Source organism: Ostreococcus tauri, assembly GCF_000214015.3.
Source record: "Ostreococcus tauri WGS project CAID00000000 data, contig chromosome 05, whole genome shotgun sequence".
Taxonomy (NCBI): domain Eukaryota; kingdom Viridiplantae; phylum Chlorophyta; class Mamiellophyceae; order Mamiellales; family Bathycoccaceae; genus Ostreococcus; species Ostreococcus tauri.
Window position 1 is genome coordinate 170,781 of NC_014430.2, and position 16,909 is coordinate 187,689.

The 16,909-nt window shown below is 59.1% G+C and overlaps 8 protein-coding genes across 8 annotated transcripts; 2 read left to right on the top strand and 6 right to left on the bottom strand.

The window, feature by feature from the left end:
- On the bottom strand, window positions 1–583 carry OT_ostta05g01160 (unnamed product; the record flags this gene model as incomplete). The annotated part of the gene is made up of 2 exons (XM_022984195.1): window positions 1–218; window positions 340–583. Coding segments are annotated over 2 exons (462 nt in total), but the record flags the coding sequence as incomplete, so codon positions are not given.
- A 243-nt stretch (window positions 584–826) lies between these two features.
- Window positions 827–1,897, top strand: OT_ostta05g01170 (Alcohol dehydrogenase superfamily, zinc-type; the record flags this gene model as incomplete). Its single annotated transcript, XM_003079164.2, has 1 exon — window positions 827–1,897. The coding sequence occupies one exon, from the start codon at window positions 827–829 to the stop codon at window positions 1,895–1,897; it is 1,071 nt and encodes a 356-aa protein (XP_003079212.2).
- A 44-nt stretch (window positions 1,898–1,941) lies between these two features.
- On the bottom strand, window positions 1,942–3,210 carry OT_ostta05g01180 (NADP-dependent oxidoreductase domain; the record flags this gene model as incomplete). The annotated part of the gene is made up of 1 exon (XM_003079165.2): window positions 1,942–3,210. The coding sequence occupies one exon, from the start codon at window positions 3,208–3,210 to the stop codon at window positions 1,942–1,944; it is 1,269 nt and encodes a 422-aa protein (XP_003079213.2).
- A 160-nt stretch (window positions 3,211–3,370) lies between these two features.
- Window positions 3,371–3,664, top strand: OT_ostta05g01190 (Thioredoxin, conserved site; the record flags this gene model as incomplete). The annotated part of the gene is made up of 1 exon (XM_003079166.2): window positions 3,371–3,664. The coding sequence occupies one exon, from the start codon at window positions 3,371–3,373 to the stop codon at window positions 3,662–3,664; it is 294 nt and encodes a 97-aa protein (XP_003079214.2).
- Window positions 3,665–3,708: 44 nt separating this feature from the next.
- OT_ostta05g01200 (Beta-propeller repeat TECPR) lies at window positions 3,709–5,202 on the bottom strand (the record flags this gene model as incomplete). Its single annotated transcript, XM_003079167.1, has 1 exon — window positions 3,709–5,202. The coding sequence occupies one exon, from the start codon at window positions 5,200–5,202 to the stop codon at window positions 3,709–3,711; it is 1,494 nt and encodes a 497-aa protein (XP_003079215.1).
- A 147-nt stretch (window positions 5,203–5,349) lies between these two features.
- OT_ostta05g01210 (Prefoldin) lies at window positions 5,350–9,057 on the bottom strand (the record flags this gene model as incomplete). The annotated part of the gene is made up of 1 exon (XM_003079168.2): window positions 5,350–9,057. The coding sequence occupies one exon, from the start codon at window positions 9,055–9,057 to the stop codon at window positions 5,350–5,352; it is 3,708 nt and encodes a 1,235-aa protein (XP_003079216.2).
- Window positions 9,058–9,142: 85 nt separating this feature from the next.
- Window positions 9,143–14,740, bottom strand: OT_ostta05g01220 (G-protein beta WD-40 repeat; the record flags this gene model as incomplete). The annotated part of the gene is made up of 1 exon (XM_003079170.2): window positions 9,143–14,740. The coding sequence occupies one exon, from the start codon at window positions 14,738–14,740 to the stop codon at window positions 9,143–9,145; it is 5,598 nt and encodes a 1,865-aa protein (XP_003079218.2).
- Window positions 14,741–15,182: 442 nt separating this feature from the next.
- On the bottom strand, window positions 15,183–16,265 carry OT_ostta05g01230 (Porphobilinogen deaminase, C-terminal; the record flags this gene model as incomplete). Its single annotated transcript, XM_003079171.2, has 1 exon — window positions 15,183–16,265. One exon carries the CDS (start codon window positions 16,263–16,265, stop codon window positions 15,183–15,185), a length of 1,083 nt encoding a protein of 360 aa, XP_003079219.2.
- Between the last annotated feature and the right edge of the window lie 644 nt (window positions 16,266–16,909).

The window sequence follows — 16,909 nt, forward strand, 5'->3', positions numbered from 1 at the left end:
AATCATGCGATCGACGGTGGGCTCGGCGAGTAAGACCTCGGGAGGGATGTAATCGGGCGACCCGTAGCCCTCGCCGGAGTGAATGAAGTCGCTTCCGAAGAGGAAGTAGGTGAGACAGAAGACGACGGAGATGGCGGCGATGAAGGGACCGAAACCCAAAAACGAGGCAAATCCGAGCTTTAAAAGCTCAGCCGCGCGCGCTGGAAACCCCTCTAAACCTGTGGCGTCGAGATACTCCGTCGAGCGTCGAGCGTCAGTCGTCGAGTCGAGGGAAATCGACGTCTCCGTCTCGCCTCCGTCGTCGTCGCCGCGCGCGTTCGTCGTCGCCATGGCACCCACCCTCACTCTGCAGTGCCCTCGACCGCGCCAACTGGTCATCATCACCCATTCGCCGCCTCTCTTCCGCGTTCGCCGCGAACTTGGGCGCGTTTCCGCTCGCCGTTCGATCGAACGGATTCGTCGTCGTCGTCTCCCGCCGCGTCGCCTCCCGTCGTCGCAACTCCTCCGCGAACGAGCCCGAGAGCCCATCCGCGTCCCCCACGTCTTCACCACCGTCGCCCACCCCCTCGTCGCCGTCCGCCATCGCTCCGCGCGTCGTGGACGTCCTCCGAACGCCCGCGCGCGTCGACGTCCACGCGCGATCGATCCCACCCATCCGCGCCCTGCGCCTCACGACGCCTCCCTCGCGCGCGCGCGCGGGCACCACGACGCGCGTCGTCGTCGTTGTCGCCATCGTCCGCGCCCGAATCGCGGCGCCGCCGTCGTCGGCGTCGTCGACGCGTCGACGAATCCCGCGAGCACGTCGATGTCGTCACACCACCGCGTCATGGCGTCGACGGTGCCGTCGCGCATGCGCGCCGCGCTCTCGTGCGCGTCGACGCGAACGACGCGCACGCTGGACGACGTCGCGGTGCCGTCGATCGGGGCGCGAGAGGTCCTCGTGCGCGTGCGCGCGTGCGGGGTGAATCACATCGACGCGAACGCGGCGCGAGAGGGGTACGCGGTGGACGTCTACGCCGGACCCGCGAGCGCGCGACGACGGTGGACGCCGGGAAGAGAGTTTAGCGGTGAAGTGGTGGCGATCGGACGGGCGGTGCGAGGGGTGGGGGTGGGAGATGAGGTGTACGGCGCGACGCCGCCGACGAGCCGAGAGGGAAGCGCGGCGGAGTACGCGCGGACGCCCGCGCACGCGATCGCGAGGAAACCGAGAGAGATGACGCACGAGGAAGCGGCGGCGATTCCGTTCGCGGCGTTGACGGCGCATCGAGCGATGATGGTGTGCGGTGGGGCGAGGGGCGGGGAACGGGCGCTCGTGCTCGGCGGCGGCGGCGCGGTGGGGACGGCGGCGTGCGCGTTGGCGAAAGACGCCGGTTTGGAGGTCACGGCGACGTGCGCGGCGAGGGACTTCGATTTCCTGAGGAACGTCGTCGGCGTGGACGAGGTTGTGGATTTCAAGGATACGGGCGAGGGGTCGCTGCGCGCGCGCGCGAAGGCGGAGGAGTGGGCTCCGTTCGACGTCGCGGTGGATTGCGTCGGGACAAAGGCGACGAAGACGCAGGCGATCGAGCGTTTGAAGTATGGTGTTGGACGATACGTGACGTTACACGGGGATCTGGGGAAGAACGCGACGAACGACGGTGGAATGGTCGCGGGGGTCGCGCGCGCGCTCGGCGAGTACGCGAGGAAGAGGGCGCTCGCGCGGTTCCAACACGACGTCGGGTACGAGCAAGCCGTGATGCGGTTGGATCCGGATGCGATGGTCACTATCGCGCGCTTGGTAGAGAGCGGTAAGCTCAGGATTCCCGTCGGGGAAGTTTTAGGATTAGATGAGATGGAACGCGCGTACGATTTACTGCGCGATCCGAACGTTTTCGGTAAAGTTATCGTCAAACCGTGATGCTCAAATTTGTGATTTTAAAAGTTGGAAAAATGGGCGATCTCTCACCAACGTCCGCCGCGCTCCCAAGTGTACGCATCCTCCTTGGCCTGGTAACCCTTCTCGAGAACGCTCTCGATGTCTCGGCGGTCAGAGTCATCGAGATCGAAATCAAAAAGAGCGCGGTGGTCGTCGATGTGACTCGCGTTTCGCGCTCCGATGATGATCGCGGGCACCACCGGTGAGTCTAGAACCCACTTCGAGGCGACGTTCGAGATGCTCGCACCGCCGTGTTTATCGCCCACCGCGCGTAGCGTTTTCAACAAACTCTGGTACCACTCGAACCCCCCGACCTCTGCGAGGACGCTCGAGTACTTACGAAGGGACGAGGTGTTGATTCGGAACTCTCCCTTTGGTGCGTCGAGGTACTTATCCGCTAGCAAACCTCCGGCGACGACGCCGTACGGGAGCAAACCGATGCCCGTATCTTTGCAGTACTTCGTCATGTACTTTTCCGGACGTCGATCGAGCAGAGAGTATTGAATCTGGTTCGTCGATATTTCCGCCCCAGCATCCACCATCTCTCGCATGCGTTGCGTGTCGAAATTCGTGAGCGACACCGCGTCGATTTTCCCCTTGTGCTTCAGATCGGTCAGATACAGCGCAGCGTCGACGTAGCCCTTACTGCCGTAGTCGTTCCAGTACATCTGCACCATGTTCAGCTTGTCCACGCCCAAACGTTTCCTCGGCCGATCCACGTTCGCCTCCACCCACTCCTTCGTCATACCGTACTGCTCACGACCGACACAACATAGTTTAGTGAAAACCTTCACCTCATTCGCCCGTCTTCGTCCCGCGGGACTTTTTAAATACTCTCCGATGATCAACTCGCTCGGGCCGTATCCGCACGCCTCCGGTCCCGTGTCGAACGTCGTCACCCCGGCCTCGACGAAGCGCTCAAAATCCTCCACCGCGGCATCACCCTTCGTTCGGTCGCTGTCACGATCCCCCCCGTGTCCACCGCTCAACTGCCAGCACCCCTTGATCACGCGCGACGGCGTCAGGCGCGTCCCGCGCAGCGGCGTCTCCGTCGTCGGCACCGCGCGCGCGTTCGCCCGCGACGCGTCCACCCGCGCCTCGGCGCTTCCCGGCAACCACACCGACGCGCCGACACCGACACCACCCGCGAGCAGATCCCGCCGTCTCGTCTCGCGCGACGCGTCGTCCCCTCGGCGTCGTCGCTCGACGTCACTCGCCCGCGCGCGCGCGTGTTCGCCCCGCCGCGCGCGCGCGCGCGTCGTCACCGTCCGCCCTCGCCCGCGCGCGCCGCGCATGTCCACCGAGAAGACCGCCCCGGACGCGCCGATCCCGTGGTGGGACGCGCCCGTCGATCGACGTGGCACCGGATGCGCGGTGCGGGGAAATGTGCGCGCGCTGCTCGACCGACCGCACGGCGACGTGCGCGCGGTACACAGCGCGTCGGCGCTCCGGGCGATGGGCGCGCGCGAGAAAAAGTGCGTGGTGCGGTTCACCGCGACGTGGTGCGCGCCGTGCGCGCGGTTCGCGCCGAAGTTTACGGCGTTGGCGAGAGAATTCGATGACGTGGCGTTCGCCACCGTGGACGTGGACGCGTGCGCGGAGGACGCGCTGGAGGCGTTTCACATTGAAACGGTGCCGACGTGCGTCTTGGTGCGAGATGGAAGAGAGGTGTGTCGAGTCGTGGGCGTGGCGCATCATCGGCCGGCGCGGGCGATCGCGAGAGCGATCAAAGAGCATTTACTAGTCTAGGTCCGGTGCTACAAAAATGTCGACGCGTCCGTCCGGCGCGTCCACTAACGCCGGTTGTTCTCATGGGGAACCTTACCTGCATCGATGGAGATCATCCCAGCGGGCGCAGTCGGGATTTTTTTGAAGGCGCCGCCGCCGGCGCACGGGAGCAAGCACATCCAGAGCTCACCGCGCGCATCGAGCATCCACAAACTAGTCGCGCCGACGGCGACTTGGTTGATCGTCGTCGAGAATCCCGGGGGCAAAGGAATAGAGGACCAGCCGCCAACGCCGTCTTCCCGAGTCGTAAATAGTTGTAAACCAGATGTGTGCACAGCAAATGCGTCCATGTCGCCGACTTCTATTTGTTTGACTTGTCTCTGGTTTGCAAATGCCCACTGCGAGCCGGGACCGCAAGGATCGGGGCACCTGTGCACGTCGTCAAGGGAGTTCGTGCCCCAGAGAAAGCTACGACCGATGGTGACTTGAATGAGCCTCGATTCATCATATTTGCCAGCTTGTCGCCAATCGCCCGAGCCGTCGACCGGGCGCATCCAGATGCGGCCACCGGCTGAGTCCACAGTCCGCGTGACGCCGTAAACCGTTGAGTACCCGGCGTCGAAATCAACCACAGGCCCGTCCGGTGGATACGATAAATGTCGCGCGTTGTTCGTCGCTTCGTTCCAATTTGATCTGTCGAAGGGATTTAGGTCGACGTTTCTCGTCCATGCGAGCGCGCCGGTGTTGGAATCAAGCCCCCATGTGTTGAATTCGCCAGCGGAAACTTGCGTAAAGTGTCCTTTATACGGCCGCCAAGCATCCGTCGCAGCCTTCGATTCTTCGATGCCGAACACGTTATCGGCGCTTCCACCACTCGGATTTACCGTAGCGATGAGTTTGACCGTAAGTGGACACACCTTCAGGCACCCTGCGTACGTCGTCGAGATTTCATAGACGCCGCCCCGGCGCCGTGTCATGACCTCGCCCGCGCGCTTGGGAATCACTCGATTGTAATACACTCCGCCCCCCGCGTGCACCGCTGTCGTACACGTACTGTTCATCAGCATTCCTTTATGCGGTAACCTTGGGTTGCGCCCCAGTTCGAAGATCGTGTCTCCGTTGGCGTTGTGCAGCGCAAAGCCGTACTCGGCGCGGCTCGGTACCGTAAACTCCCCATTGAAAACGGTCGAGAAGCCCGAGCGAGTGAGCTTTCGTCCAAATTTTGCTTTGTGATGCACACCACCGAACTCATGCGGCTTTTCGCCCCTGAGTTGCAACGTCACGCCCGTGATGTCGTACTCGAAGAAATCCGCGACGGGGCTCTCGTCCATGACGCGCACCGGAATGCAACCGACATCGACCGCAAACGCGACGCGACGCCGACCAACGAGGCTCAACAGCGGCGTGACACCGTACGCGCGCACCAGCGCGAGAAGTACCGCAAGAGACGCGAACAAGACGCCGAACGCGCGACGTACTTTATCGGACGGGCGAAGTAACGGCGTGGTTTCGTCGCCGTTGAGCGACCCGACGTTGATCAACGACGACTTGGACGGCATCACGACCGACCCGCGTACGGCCTGCGAGCGCGAACGTCGAGTGGTGCGCGCTGAGTTGTGCGCTCTTGCCGGCGGCGGTGGTGCACGGTTGTGTGTGGATGAAAGGGTGTTACAACTAAAATTGGGTGTTGAAGTTGAAAACTTGTTCTACGCGAAGAAGTGAAGGAAGAGAAAGGCGTGGACGAGGGCCCAATACGAGAGTGCGGCGAAGCGAAGCGAGGGTTGGGTACGCATGACGCGGAAGAAGCGCACGAAGGCTGAGTCGCAGAACTCCATAATTGGTTGGAGCTGTTTCGGCGCTCGACCGGTGACTCGAGAGTCTCGCCATATGCGTATTGTTTTCGATGGAGACTCCGATCGGTCGCCGGATTCGATGTCGATCGCTTGCTGCGAAGTGTCGCTAGGTGTTCTTGGCATTCGGCGTGCGGCAGAGCTTGGCGGGGGGGATGACGACTGCTGCGATTGTTGCCTCGCGAGCGCGTCATTCGCCTCGCTCAGTTTCGCTGTCAGGTCGCTCTGCACCTTTTGCGAAGTCGAGAGATTCGCCTGTAACTCTGCCACGTGCTGTCGCAATCCATCCATCTCAGCCAGCGATGTGTGAGCTCGTTCTATCTCGCCTCGAAGCACGGTCACATCGAACTGCGCCTGCCCCAACGCGGCGTTGAGTTCACCAATCCGACCTTGAGCCTCTGAGGCTCCGCTGGCTTTTGTCGCTTCCAATTCTTCCGTCAATTTGGCGATCTGCGTATCCTTCTCTTCAACTGAGGCAGACGTTTCGGCGATAGCCTTCTTATCGTTGGCGATTTCCATCTCGAGATCAGCCAGGCGAGTCGTAGCCTGCGACAGCAATGCGGCTTCACTCTGCCAATTCTTGGCAAAGTCATCCCGCTCACTCATGACAAGGTTCAGACGTTTTTCGACGTCTTCTCGCCCGTGTGATAGTACTTCACATTCGGCAAGCACCGCCTTATGAGTTTCATGTAGCTCTGCAAGTTCCTCGGCGATGCGTCGCGCCTCCTCGTTCGAGCCTTCTGACAGCTGCTTAAAGCGTTCACGCAGCTGCGATGCCTCTTGATTCTTTGTAGCTATCGTAGCCTTTAGATTCTCCTTTTCGCTCTGCAGTTCGTTCATTTTCGACTCAACCCCTTGCAGGCGCTCGACGTACTCCTTCAGTTGATTTTGTTGCGCAGCCTTCTCTTGATCGACAGCGTCGAACTTGGCTTGAAGATTAGACAACTCGTCTTGGGCTTCAGCGCGCGCAGCGTCCACGCTCTTTTGAAGCTCGACGAATTCATCCTTTGTCATCGCCATTTCCGCTTCAATTGCGGACTTAGCAGATGCGTTATCTTTTAGGTCTTTTTCCAGAGCTTCTACGCGCGCGTCTGCTTCCGTCAACTGCTCTTGCAGAAGTCGCATTTGGGTGTCTCGCTCTTGCCCAGTGGACTCAAACTCAGTGCGAGACTTCGCCAACTCGACTTGTGACTTCTCGTGCAAACCTTTCACTTCTTCGAGTAACCGCGTAATTTCTTCATCTTTAGCCTTAAGACGTGCATCCATTGCACTCTTAGCCCCTTCGAGAGCCGCGATCTCGCCTTGGTAGCCATTAGCCGCTGTGGACGATTCCGCAATACGTTTGCCGAGTTGCTCTTTCTCAGAGGACAGACTCTCGACTTGACCTCGGAGCTGCTCGATCTCGGATTGCGCGTTCTCGAGCGAAGACAGTCGATGAGTGAGCTGTGTATTCTCTTCATCTCGTGTCAAGATAGTCTCTTCAGCTTGCGTTCTCGCTGAGTTCAACTTGGCGATCTCCGCAGACTGCTCTTGCAATCGAGCGTTGATCTCCACGAGCTGCGAGTGCTGAGCGCTCTTTTCGATTTCAGCGGCATCCAGCCGCGCACGAACGGCCTCAAGTTCAGACGACGAACCCCTTTGTGCCTTTTCAAGTGCTGATTTGACCTTGTTGACTTCGTCATCTTTGATTCGCAGCGTTTCCTCAGCCTCTTTCTTTGCTGCCTTGAGCGTCTCGATTTCTTCATTTGCCGTGCGAGCAGCATCGTTTAATTGCGCAATGCTCTGGGCTTGCGCAACTTTTTCCGCATTCGCGCTCTCGAGTTGCTCTCGCAAGGCTTGAAATTCATCGCTCGAGGACTTTGAGATCTCGTTGACGCGCAAAGTGAGCGCCTTAGCTTCTTCACCCTTTGCGGCGAGTTGAGTCTCAAGCGTTCGCTTTTCGGCATTGAGACTCTCCAGCTTTTCATTCATCTCTTTTAGTTGAGAATTCACCGCGTCAATCTCTCCGGCCTGCTGCGTCGCTTGCGCCTCCTTGTCTCGCTGCATCGCTTCGAGTTGTGACTGAAGGCGAGCCAAATCATCCGTGGACGCATCCCGAGCTTCTTCGACTTGGGCGGCGAGCGACTCCAACTCTGCGTCCTTCTCGAAAACGGTGCGTTCAGCCGTCTCAAGTCTCTCTGTAACGTCCTCTATTCGTGATGTGAGAATCATGCGCTCTTCGGAGTAGTTTTCATACTTCGCACGCTCCTCTGTGGCGCTCTCCTCGAGCTCTTTCATCGAATTCATCACCTTCGTCAACTGAGCGCTTAATTGCTCGATTTGCGCATCAGCGTCTGTCCGTGCCTTTACAGCCATCTCTTGCGCTTCGGACGCCATTTTCAGCTCTTTTTGCGCGTTCTTGATATTATCTTTGAGACTCTCTATCGTAACGTTCGCTGTTTCGAGCGCCTTGGCATCCTCCTTCTTTTCTTCCTCGAGCCGATGAAGCACTACGAGCTGAGCCTGCAGTTCCGTGTTCCGCACCTTCTCCTCGGCGAGCGCGTCGTCCATGCCATTCAGCGTCATGACCTTGGCGTTAGCTTCAGTCAACTCTTGATGAAGAGCCTCGAGTTTGGTCTCCGCCTCAGCTAGACTCCTCGAAACGTTTTCGTGTTCATCCTTGAGTCTCTTGCACGCCTCGGCGAGGCTCTGCGAGCGCTTTTCGTGCTCGGCATTCGCCACCCGAAGGATATCTATTTCCTCCTGAAGAGCCCTTTTCTCGGACTCAATGCGCTTACCCTTCTCGATTGCCTTCTTAACCTTCTCCTTGGACGTCTTCTTCGCCTCCTCTACCGCGGTTTTCATCTCCTCCATGCCCTGTCGAGCAGACTCAATGTCCGCCGTGGCACGAGTCAGTTCCTCAACCTTCACCGCGAGCTCAACCTTCATCGCGTCGACGTCCGCGTTGCTCCTCGCCAAAACAGCGTCCCTTTCACCGAGTGTTTGCCGAAGCCGTTCGATATCTGCCTCGACCGCCCGCGCGGTGTCCAGCTCGCCCTCCAACCGAGCGATTTCCTCGCGAAGTTCACTCCGCTCGACCTTGAAAGCCTCTCGCAAAGCCGCGATCTCGCGCGCATACTCCCCAGCGACCTCCCCGGCGATCTTATCCACCCCCAGCGCGTCCACGGCTTCCTCCACGCTCGCAAAATCCTCTCTCGCCGCGCTCAAGCGCGCCTTTGCGTCCGGTGCATCTGCCGAAAACAAAGCTGTGTCTCCATCTTCTCTCGAAATCGCCTCCAACGCCGCCTTCGCGCCCGCTCGATCGTCTCCACCGTCGACACTTCCCGTGGCCACATTACCGGCGCCCATCGACGCCAGTTTCGCCTCCAGCTGCGCGGCGAACCCGATCTTCCCGTCGTCATCGCGTTCGAAGACTTTTTCGCCGTCGACGCGCTTCTTCCCGTCGTCGTCGACACCGCGCGCGGGCGCGTGAAGCGACGCTCGCAGGGCTTTACGTCTGCGGAAAGCCTCGAGCTTTTCGCGTCCTCGATCGAGATCGCGCGCGCGCGCGTCGTCTTCGGGCATGCCGCGATGTGCGGGCAAACGGTTGAAAAGTTCACTCTATCCGGAACGCTGGACGCTTCGCTCTTGCATGTTTCGTGCGCGTAATTTACAGACCTAGCTCCTTGACGGAGAGGAGTTTGGTGGTGAGACCGTAGACGTAGCCGTGGGCGTCGGCGACGACGGCGCGGGTGCCCTCAGGATTGAAGGCGGCGGCAGTCACGGCGGCTTCGCGCGGGAGCCGAGTGGCGGCGCGCGGGCAGGGAAAGGAGACGACGGGTGAGAACGTGCGGACGTCGTGGACGTACACGGCGTGATCGCACGTGGTGACGAGCCAATTCGGTTGGTCGTCGATGATTCGACACGCCAAGGGAACGCCTGGAGGTAGGTGGAATCGAGCGATCGCCATCCTGGAGCGTTCGTCCCAGAGTTTGATAAAGCCGTCCGCGTCAACCGTTGCGAGGCCTCTTGGGGTGTGCGCGCAGGCGATGATGGACGCGTCAGAAGCGATGAACTCGTGGACGGACGTTTCTTGGTTGAGGTCCCAAGCTTTCACGATGGTATCGCCGCCACTGGAGTAGAGCCTCGAGGAGTTGGCGTCGGCGCACAAGCCGCTGACGCGCGCATTGTGAGCGACGAGCTTCTTCATGAGAGTTGGCTCTCGACCGCTCACGTCCCACAAGCAAACCGTCCCGTCACCACCACCTGTGACAAGCGTTCCCGCACCCACGTCGGTCATTGAGTACACGCCGAGATCGTGCGCTGCGACGTAATTACTCCTGCTCCACCCCCAGGATTGAGCACTGAAGTCCCAAGCAGTGAGGGAGCCATCAGATCTACCAAAGTACACCATCGAGTCGGATCTCTCCGAGTGCATCGTCGTAATGGAAGACGAGCTGAAAGCGCGCGTTTTTTCAACGGCTTCGAATTCCAGAGGTTTTACATCCGTCTTCAATTTCCAATCTTTGGAATCCATAACTCTTACTGAACCGTCGTGAGCAGCGGTGATGAAATACGAGCCGATGCCTTGCAGATCGAAGTGACAAGCCGCGGTCACCCTATCATAGTGAACCGCGGAGGAGCTATCACCATATTCCAAGCGTTCGTCTTCGGCCTGTTTCTGTGGGGCTCGGCGTAGTATGCCCGAATCTCGAGGAAGAGCTCCCGCGGATGCCGTTCCTTTGCGACCACACCAACTCCAGAGACGAAGGTTGCCGTCTGCGCCCCCTGTGATGACACAGCTAGAATCTGGCGAGATATCTGCCGTTCTGACGCGACAGGTGTGGGCCATTGAAGTGACGAGATTCCCGGTGAGTGAGCTGTGAATCGTACAGGTACGATCGAGAGATGCCGATATCAACAATTTGCCGTCGCGGGTGAACGTTATGGCGGTGACTGGTCCGTCGTGCGCATTGATCAACCCAATGTGCTTCGCATTTCGCGGTTCCCACATCATGATGCTTGTATCGACGCCACCGCTCGCAAATAAACCGTTCGACGAGCACGCGGTGCACGTAACTTCACCAAGATGTCCGCGCAGTTCCAAAGCAACTGCAGGCGGCTTCGTGCCGAGCTTCTTATTTCCACGTGACGCAGCCGTGTGACTTCCTAAAGACGAGCGTGCTGTCGCCATGCCAGAATACGCGTTTTCCCCTTTCGGCAACAAGTTTGCGACTTGAAAGTGGTCGGTCCCATTCTTTCCGCCTAACGTTCCCGCTTCGAGCGTGAAGAACCACAAACGCATGATACCCGTCGTATTCGCCGTGATGAGGTAACTGACATCCGGGGCGAGTGATATTGATGTGATCGGTGTAGTACTTTCGGTGTTGACCACGTATCGCAACGGGTATCCGGGCGAGCATGACCAGCATCGAAGCTCAGCTCCTGCGATGCTGAACAATTCGTTCGCGGAAATCGCCACCGCAAGTGACGCAATCGGTTCGGCGTGACCAATCAACACGTTGCAATCGCGACCCAAGCTGTCGTCCAAACGCCATATACGAATGCTTTTGTCTTTTGAGCCGGAAGCAACGAATACAGACGATCGCGCGTTTCTGATGGAGTCGTTGTTGATCAATGCGAGCGCCGTCACCGCACGCTTGTGGCCGATGAACCGGGCAACGCTGGAGCCACGATTCGCATCCCAAACCTCCACAGCGCCACTCGCGTAACCCACCATAAAACTTGAATCATCCAACATACGTACACACCTGACGTCGCCCTCGCGTTCGTATCCACTCTTCATCGACACGCACGTGAGAGCCTCACACGGTCTGTTCCCCCAGCACAACATCATGCGCCCTAAGCCACAGTACTCGCGGATAGCACTTTCGCTCGCATCGACGATACCTGCTCCACTCAGTCGACGCGTCGCTGCATCTCCGACTTCGTTGAAAAACTGTTGACGCAGAAATTTAGGGGTGACATGCAGCGTTTCGAGATTTCGCCAAAGAGCCTCCCGAAGTGCAATCAAGTCCTCTGTGATGTGAAGTTTATCAGAATGCGTTGCGTAAAACTGAAACGCCTCTATGTGGAAGCCCATGCAATGCGAGTTGAAAATCGCCTGCTGCCGTAGTCTGCCGTCGATACCAGACGGGGCCCCAGGGACATCGATAACTTCTTCACTTAGCGCAGCGTGATGTGAAATCCACATCGGGCGCTCTGGCCCACACGTAAAGGGAAGAATTCTGTTGAAATCGTCTACGAGACTTTGTCCCTCCCCTATTTCCAGCTTTGCCTGTAGAAATTCGAGGTCGGTCAGGAGATCGACGAGTTGATCAAACATTCTAGCTTGCGTATAGTAATACGGCAGGTGCTTGAGAATGTTCATCGTCCTCTCGTGCTCTTTGTGCAGCGCGTCGCTGTCGATAATCCCATCAGAGTCAACTTTGTAAGGATCATTACCTATGAGGCGTTGCGCTTCGATGGTCGCGAGCGACTCTAGTAACCGTGAACCGGAAGCCTTTGCACCATAGTATTGCGCTAACATTTGATAGACCCGTCTCTTGTCTTGTTCCTTTGGTGCATATCGCTCCATGATGACGTCGCACGCAACCTCAGAGTCCACCTGAATCTTCCCGTTGGGTGCCGAATACACGCCACTCGTTGCGTCCCCTCTCAAGAGGTACCGCATCGACCAAAGAAGTCTTGGGATCGTGTGAATCAATAGATCGTTGATTCTTGCCGTGCGGCGTACCTCTGACATGATCAAGTGAGCGATATCTTCGCGAGTGAGACAGTTGCAAGCACAGACGATCGCAGGAAGAACACAGCTAAGCAGATTTTGCGTCGCAAACTTTTCCACACCGTCTAACAATTGATGGTAGTGATCTCGTTCGCGTTCTGGAAACGCGGCCAGAAGTTCCGAGAATTTGGTGTCATACGTATCCTCCATGGCGATTCTGGTGCACGTCAAGTACATACCCCGCACATTTGCTGCACACGATTTATCCATGACTTGCATCATCATCGTGTTCGACACGTGTATTCCTAACGGCTGTAAATACGTTCTCGCGTAATGTTTGCGATCATCATACTTGAGATTACCCAGAATGATCGAATTTTTCAGGCCGAGCGGTGCGGCGGACGCAAGCGCGATGTGTTGCAGCTTTGCCATTCGATGGCGATACTGTGTGATGAGATTGTAATCGAGGGTTGCCATCCTTCTGTGACGATGTTGTTCGCCAGTATCTTTCTCGAAAGCTGGCGGCAGATCTACGCGACGTATACCAAGGAAGAACTGTACACCGATAGGAATAGTCGATTCATGTGGTAGCCACGCCGATGCGCTCTCGTTATCCACCATGTGAAGCGCATCGATGAAAATGATAACACGTCCACGCGCGCGCGTAGCGCGGTAAAACATATCTAGAAGAAGCGCCCGAACGTTTTCCAGTGACGCTGGTATGCGATCTTCAAATCCAAGTTGGTCCTTGATTTGTTGCACTATATTTCTAAGGATTTGCGTCGGGGTCGGGTGCATCCGACCTTCGGTGGCGCCAAAATCGCTGACGACGACGACTTTATCCGAAATTTTAATGGATTCCGATCCAGTCGTAAACAAAGACCGGGAAAATCGAGCCAAATGCTGCAACATACTCGTCGTACCGGCGCCAGATAGACCTTGCACGACGCTCACACTCGGTCGACCAGTCTTTATTGCTTTGATCAGAGCCTTTTCTTGTGATGCACGATGGTAGTAAAACGGAAGCCGTTCACCAATCGAGAGCTCAGGTTCGATCGCCGTCTTCTGCGCAATTGCGTCCCTCAACGGTTCCGCGGGGAATTCAAGATCTAATCGAGTCCACACATCTTGTAGTAACGTGCTCTGGAATTCATCCAGCCCAGACGTTTGCGGTATCGGCTTGACGTTAAATAGGTTGTTTTCATCCGCGAAGTTCATCGGTGGAGTGAATCGAGCGGAGTATTGGCTAACACAAACATCTGTGTGCGCGTACAGCGTCGAAAGAAGCGAACCAATACGCTCTCGGTGTGCAGGGTCCGTGCTCGTTAGATAGTCCACGTACTCCGCGTCCTTCTGAGCTCGTAACCTCTCGTAGAATAATTTGCTTGGAAAATACGCGAGGATATGCTGCGATCGCAGTGCCTCTTCTCGTTCACTCGCGGTTCGGATTGCGTTCCGCTCACCCACCGTGAGATGTTGCAAGGACTTCATGACTTCTTCCTGGGATGGCTCTTCCAACGGATCGTACACGCGCAGCAAATGGCCCACTTGTAGCTCGACTCGGCTGTAATCATTCGGTGCAGCGCGCAGCCAAGTCATGGTTTCTACTGCTTGCGTTTGAGCTTCCATCCTCATGTCTTGGGAGTACTTATGCAGCCTAACGCTCGAGTACCAATCGATCTCATGTTTTGCCGAGAGCAGCACGATGAAGATGCCGCCGGTTCGCATCGCGTGCCCCAGCGCGTTAAGCGCCTGTCCGGGACCGGCATTCGGGGAATCATCCTTAAGATCTACGAGAGAAAGTCGAATTCGCCTCTTTCTGCACCGGTGCATCAGACGCGGAAAAACATGCTCGCGAAACGCGTTCCTCTCCGCCATGGTCCCCGGCATGGACACGACGTACATCGTCACCTGTCTAAACCCGTCGTCTCTCGTTTCGCACCTATTCAGCAGCCCGATGGCGTGCGGCGTCATACGCTTCGATGGTAGCGCGTTTGTCTCTTGTAGATCCAGATGCTTGTTGTGCGCTAAATAGTGTCCGACTCGAGCGCATTGGAAAACGAGCACTCCCTCTGCCCGCACGCGCCGACACATCTCTAACAACTGCGCCGATTGCAACGCCGGAGGCACCGCCACGATCACCGCCCCTATCTGATTAGCCAATCGAACAAATCCTAATTCATCTCCAGACATGTATTCCACCTTTCGCAGCTCCCACCCTTTCTCTCTGAGCTCGGCGCACACCTCCTCAGTCCGCGCCCGCGTCTCCTTCGCCTGCATCGCCGCCCGCCGCAGCGCCCCCGCGTACTCCCCCTCGCGCCATCCCTTTAGTCGAATCCGATCCAAATTCGCATCATCCTCAACGCTCGGCACCAACACTATCGCTTTCTTCGACATGCGCTCGACCGAGACGCTCGCGCCGTCCGAGCGTCGCCGCTTCCACTCGCTCGGGTGCGGCCCGCGTCTCGAGTACGGCGTCTCCACCGTCGCCGTCGAGACCTCCGCGGTCGTTAAAGACGCCATCACATCCGTCTCGATCGCGTGCGTCTTCACGCGCGACGCCAGGGCGTCGATCCGCGACTCACCGCGCGGGAACGCGTCGTTCGCGTCGAGCGCGGTCATCGAGCCGCGGGCGTCGTTCGTCGCTGACGCGCTCGCGCGCGTGGCATCGGCGAGCGCGTCGACGCGCGTGGGATGTGCGCGCCCACGTCCATCGGGCATCGACGCCGTGGGACGAACAACGTCCGGGAGGCGCGTCTTCGGCGCGGTGAAGTGTCGAACGGTTCGTTACCACTGAGGACTTTGGGAGCGCGGGGGACGTTTGGGAGCGCGGGGGACGTTTGGGAGCGCGAGAGTACGACTGGCGCGCGCGGTCGGTGTGGACGTGCATAAAGTGAAGCCGAATAGATAGCAAGCAACGATAGCTAATAATAAGCGTCTCACGCGACACGGACGTCCGTCGGGCTTACCAGCCTCCACCGTTTTCGAGGAGGTTGGCGAAGAAGTCAGCCGGGGCCTTGCCCTTGAGCTCGGCGCCGGCGTCGGTGCCGGCGGCCAAGAGACTGGCGGCATCCCAAGCACCCTCACGAGTGGTCTCGAGGACTTCCTTGCCGTCCAAGGAGGCGATCAAACCGCGAAATTGCATCTTGCCATCAACGTTGTGGCAGTGCGCCGCGATCGGGGTGCGGCAAGAGCCATCGAGGGCGGCCAAGAAGGCGCGCTCGCCTTCAACCGCCATGCGCGTATCCTCGTGGTTGAGCTTGGCCAAAAAGGCGAGCTGCTTGTCGTCGCCGCCGCGGCACGTGATGCCGATGGCGCCTTGCGCGACGGCGGGCAACATTTGCTCCGTCGGGATGATGAGCTTGGCGTGTTGCGCCAAGTCCATGCGCTTCAAGCCCGCGATGGCGAGCAAGGTGCAGTCTACGACTTCCTCCTTGAGCTTACGAATGCGCGATTGCACGTTACCTCTAAAGTTCACGCACTTGAGAGTCGGGTACTTGTACAGGAGCTGCGACTGGCGGCGAAGCGACGCCGTACCGACGACGGCGCCCTCCGGCAAGTCATCCAAGGAATCGTACTTGAGGCACAAGAACGCGTCTCTCACGTCTTCGCGCGGTAACATGCACGGTAACACCATCCCTTCCGGCAAGTACGTGGGTACATCCTTCATCGAGTGCACCGCGATGTCGATGCGTCCGTCGAGCAGAGCGTCGTCCAGCTCGCGCGTGAACAAACCCTTCCCACCGATATCCGCCAGCGGCTGGTCCAAAACCTTATCCCCGGTCGTCTTGATAATGCAAATCTCCAGCGCCCCATCCTCCGCGAGCTCCGGGAAATTCTCCTTGAGCAAATCACGCGTCATGTACGCCTGCGCGAGCGCCAACGGCGACCCTCGCGTCCCGATGCGCACGATCGGCGCATCCACCGCCGCTCGCACGACAACCCCACCCCGCGCGCGCGTCACGCATCGCGCGCGCGTGTCACCACCGCGCGGCACCACCGCGCGTCGTCCCGACACGCGCGCGCGCGCGCTCAACGCGCTCGACATCGTCCCGATCGTCGCTCGCACCCTATCGATAAGGCGACGCGATGTCCCCGGGTCTCGATGTCGTCCGTCCCGTCCTCGATGCGTTCGAGCGACGCGCGCGCGCGCGTTCGGAGTTCGCGAGCGAGCGGTGCGCGGTGCGTCGAACGCGCGCGCCGAGGTGTGCGTCGCCGTCGCGCGCGCGGCGTCGAGGGTTGGATGTCGCGCCACGGATCGGGTCGGGACCTCGACGTGTGGGCGAACAGTGTCGCGCGCGTCCGCCCACGCGATCGCGCGCGTCGGGAGATCTCGAGATCTTTTCGAGGGGGATGGATGTGTGTACCCCGTCACGTTCCCGGGTCGTGTCCCGTTATGTCGTGTGTACCCTGTCATCTCGGTGGGGCACGACCCGTCGTGTGTGTGTACCCCATCATATGCGTGGGTCAGGGCTCAGAAGTGACGCACCGTGTGTACCTCGTCGTGTCGAGGGGTCGTGAACGGTCGATGGCGACGGGACCGCGCGCGCGCGCGCCGGGAGATCGCCGCGCGATGGATCGCTTCGACGCGACGGGCGCGCGTCGCGGGCGCCCGTCGCGGGCGCGCGCGATCGCGCGCGCGGTGCTCGCGTCCGTCGCGGTCGCGGCGTGGCGCGCGCGCGCGTGCGAGGG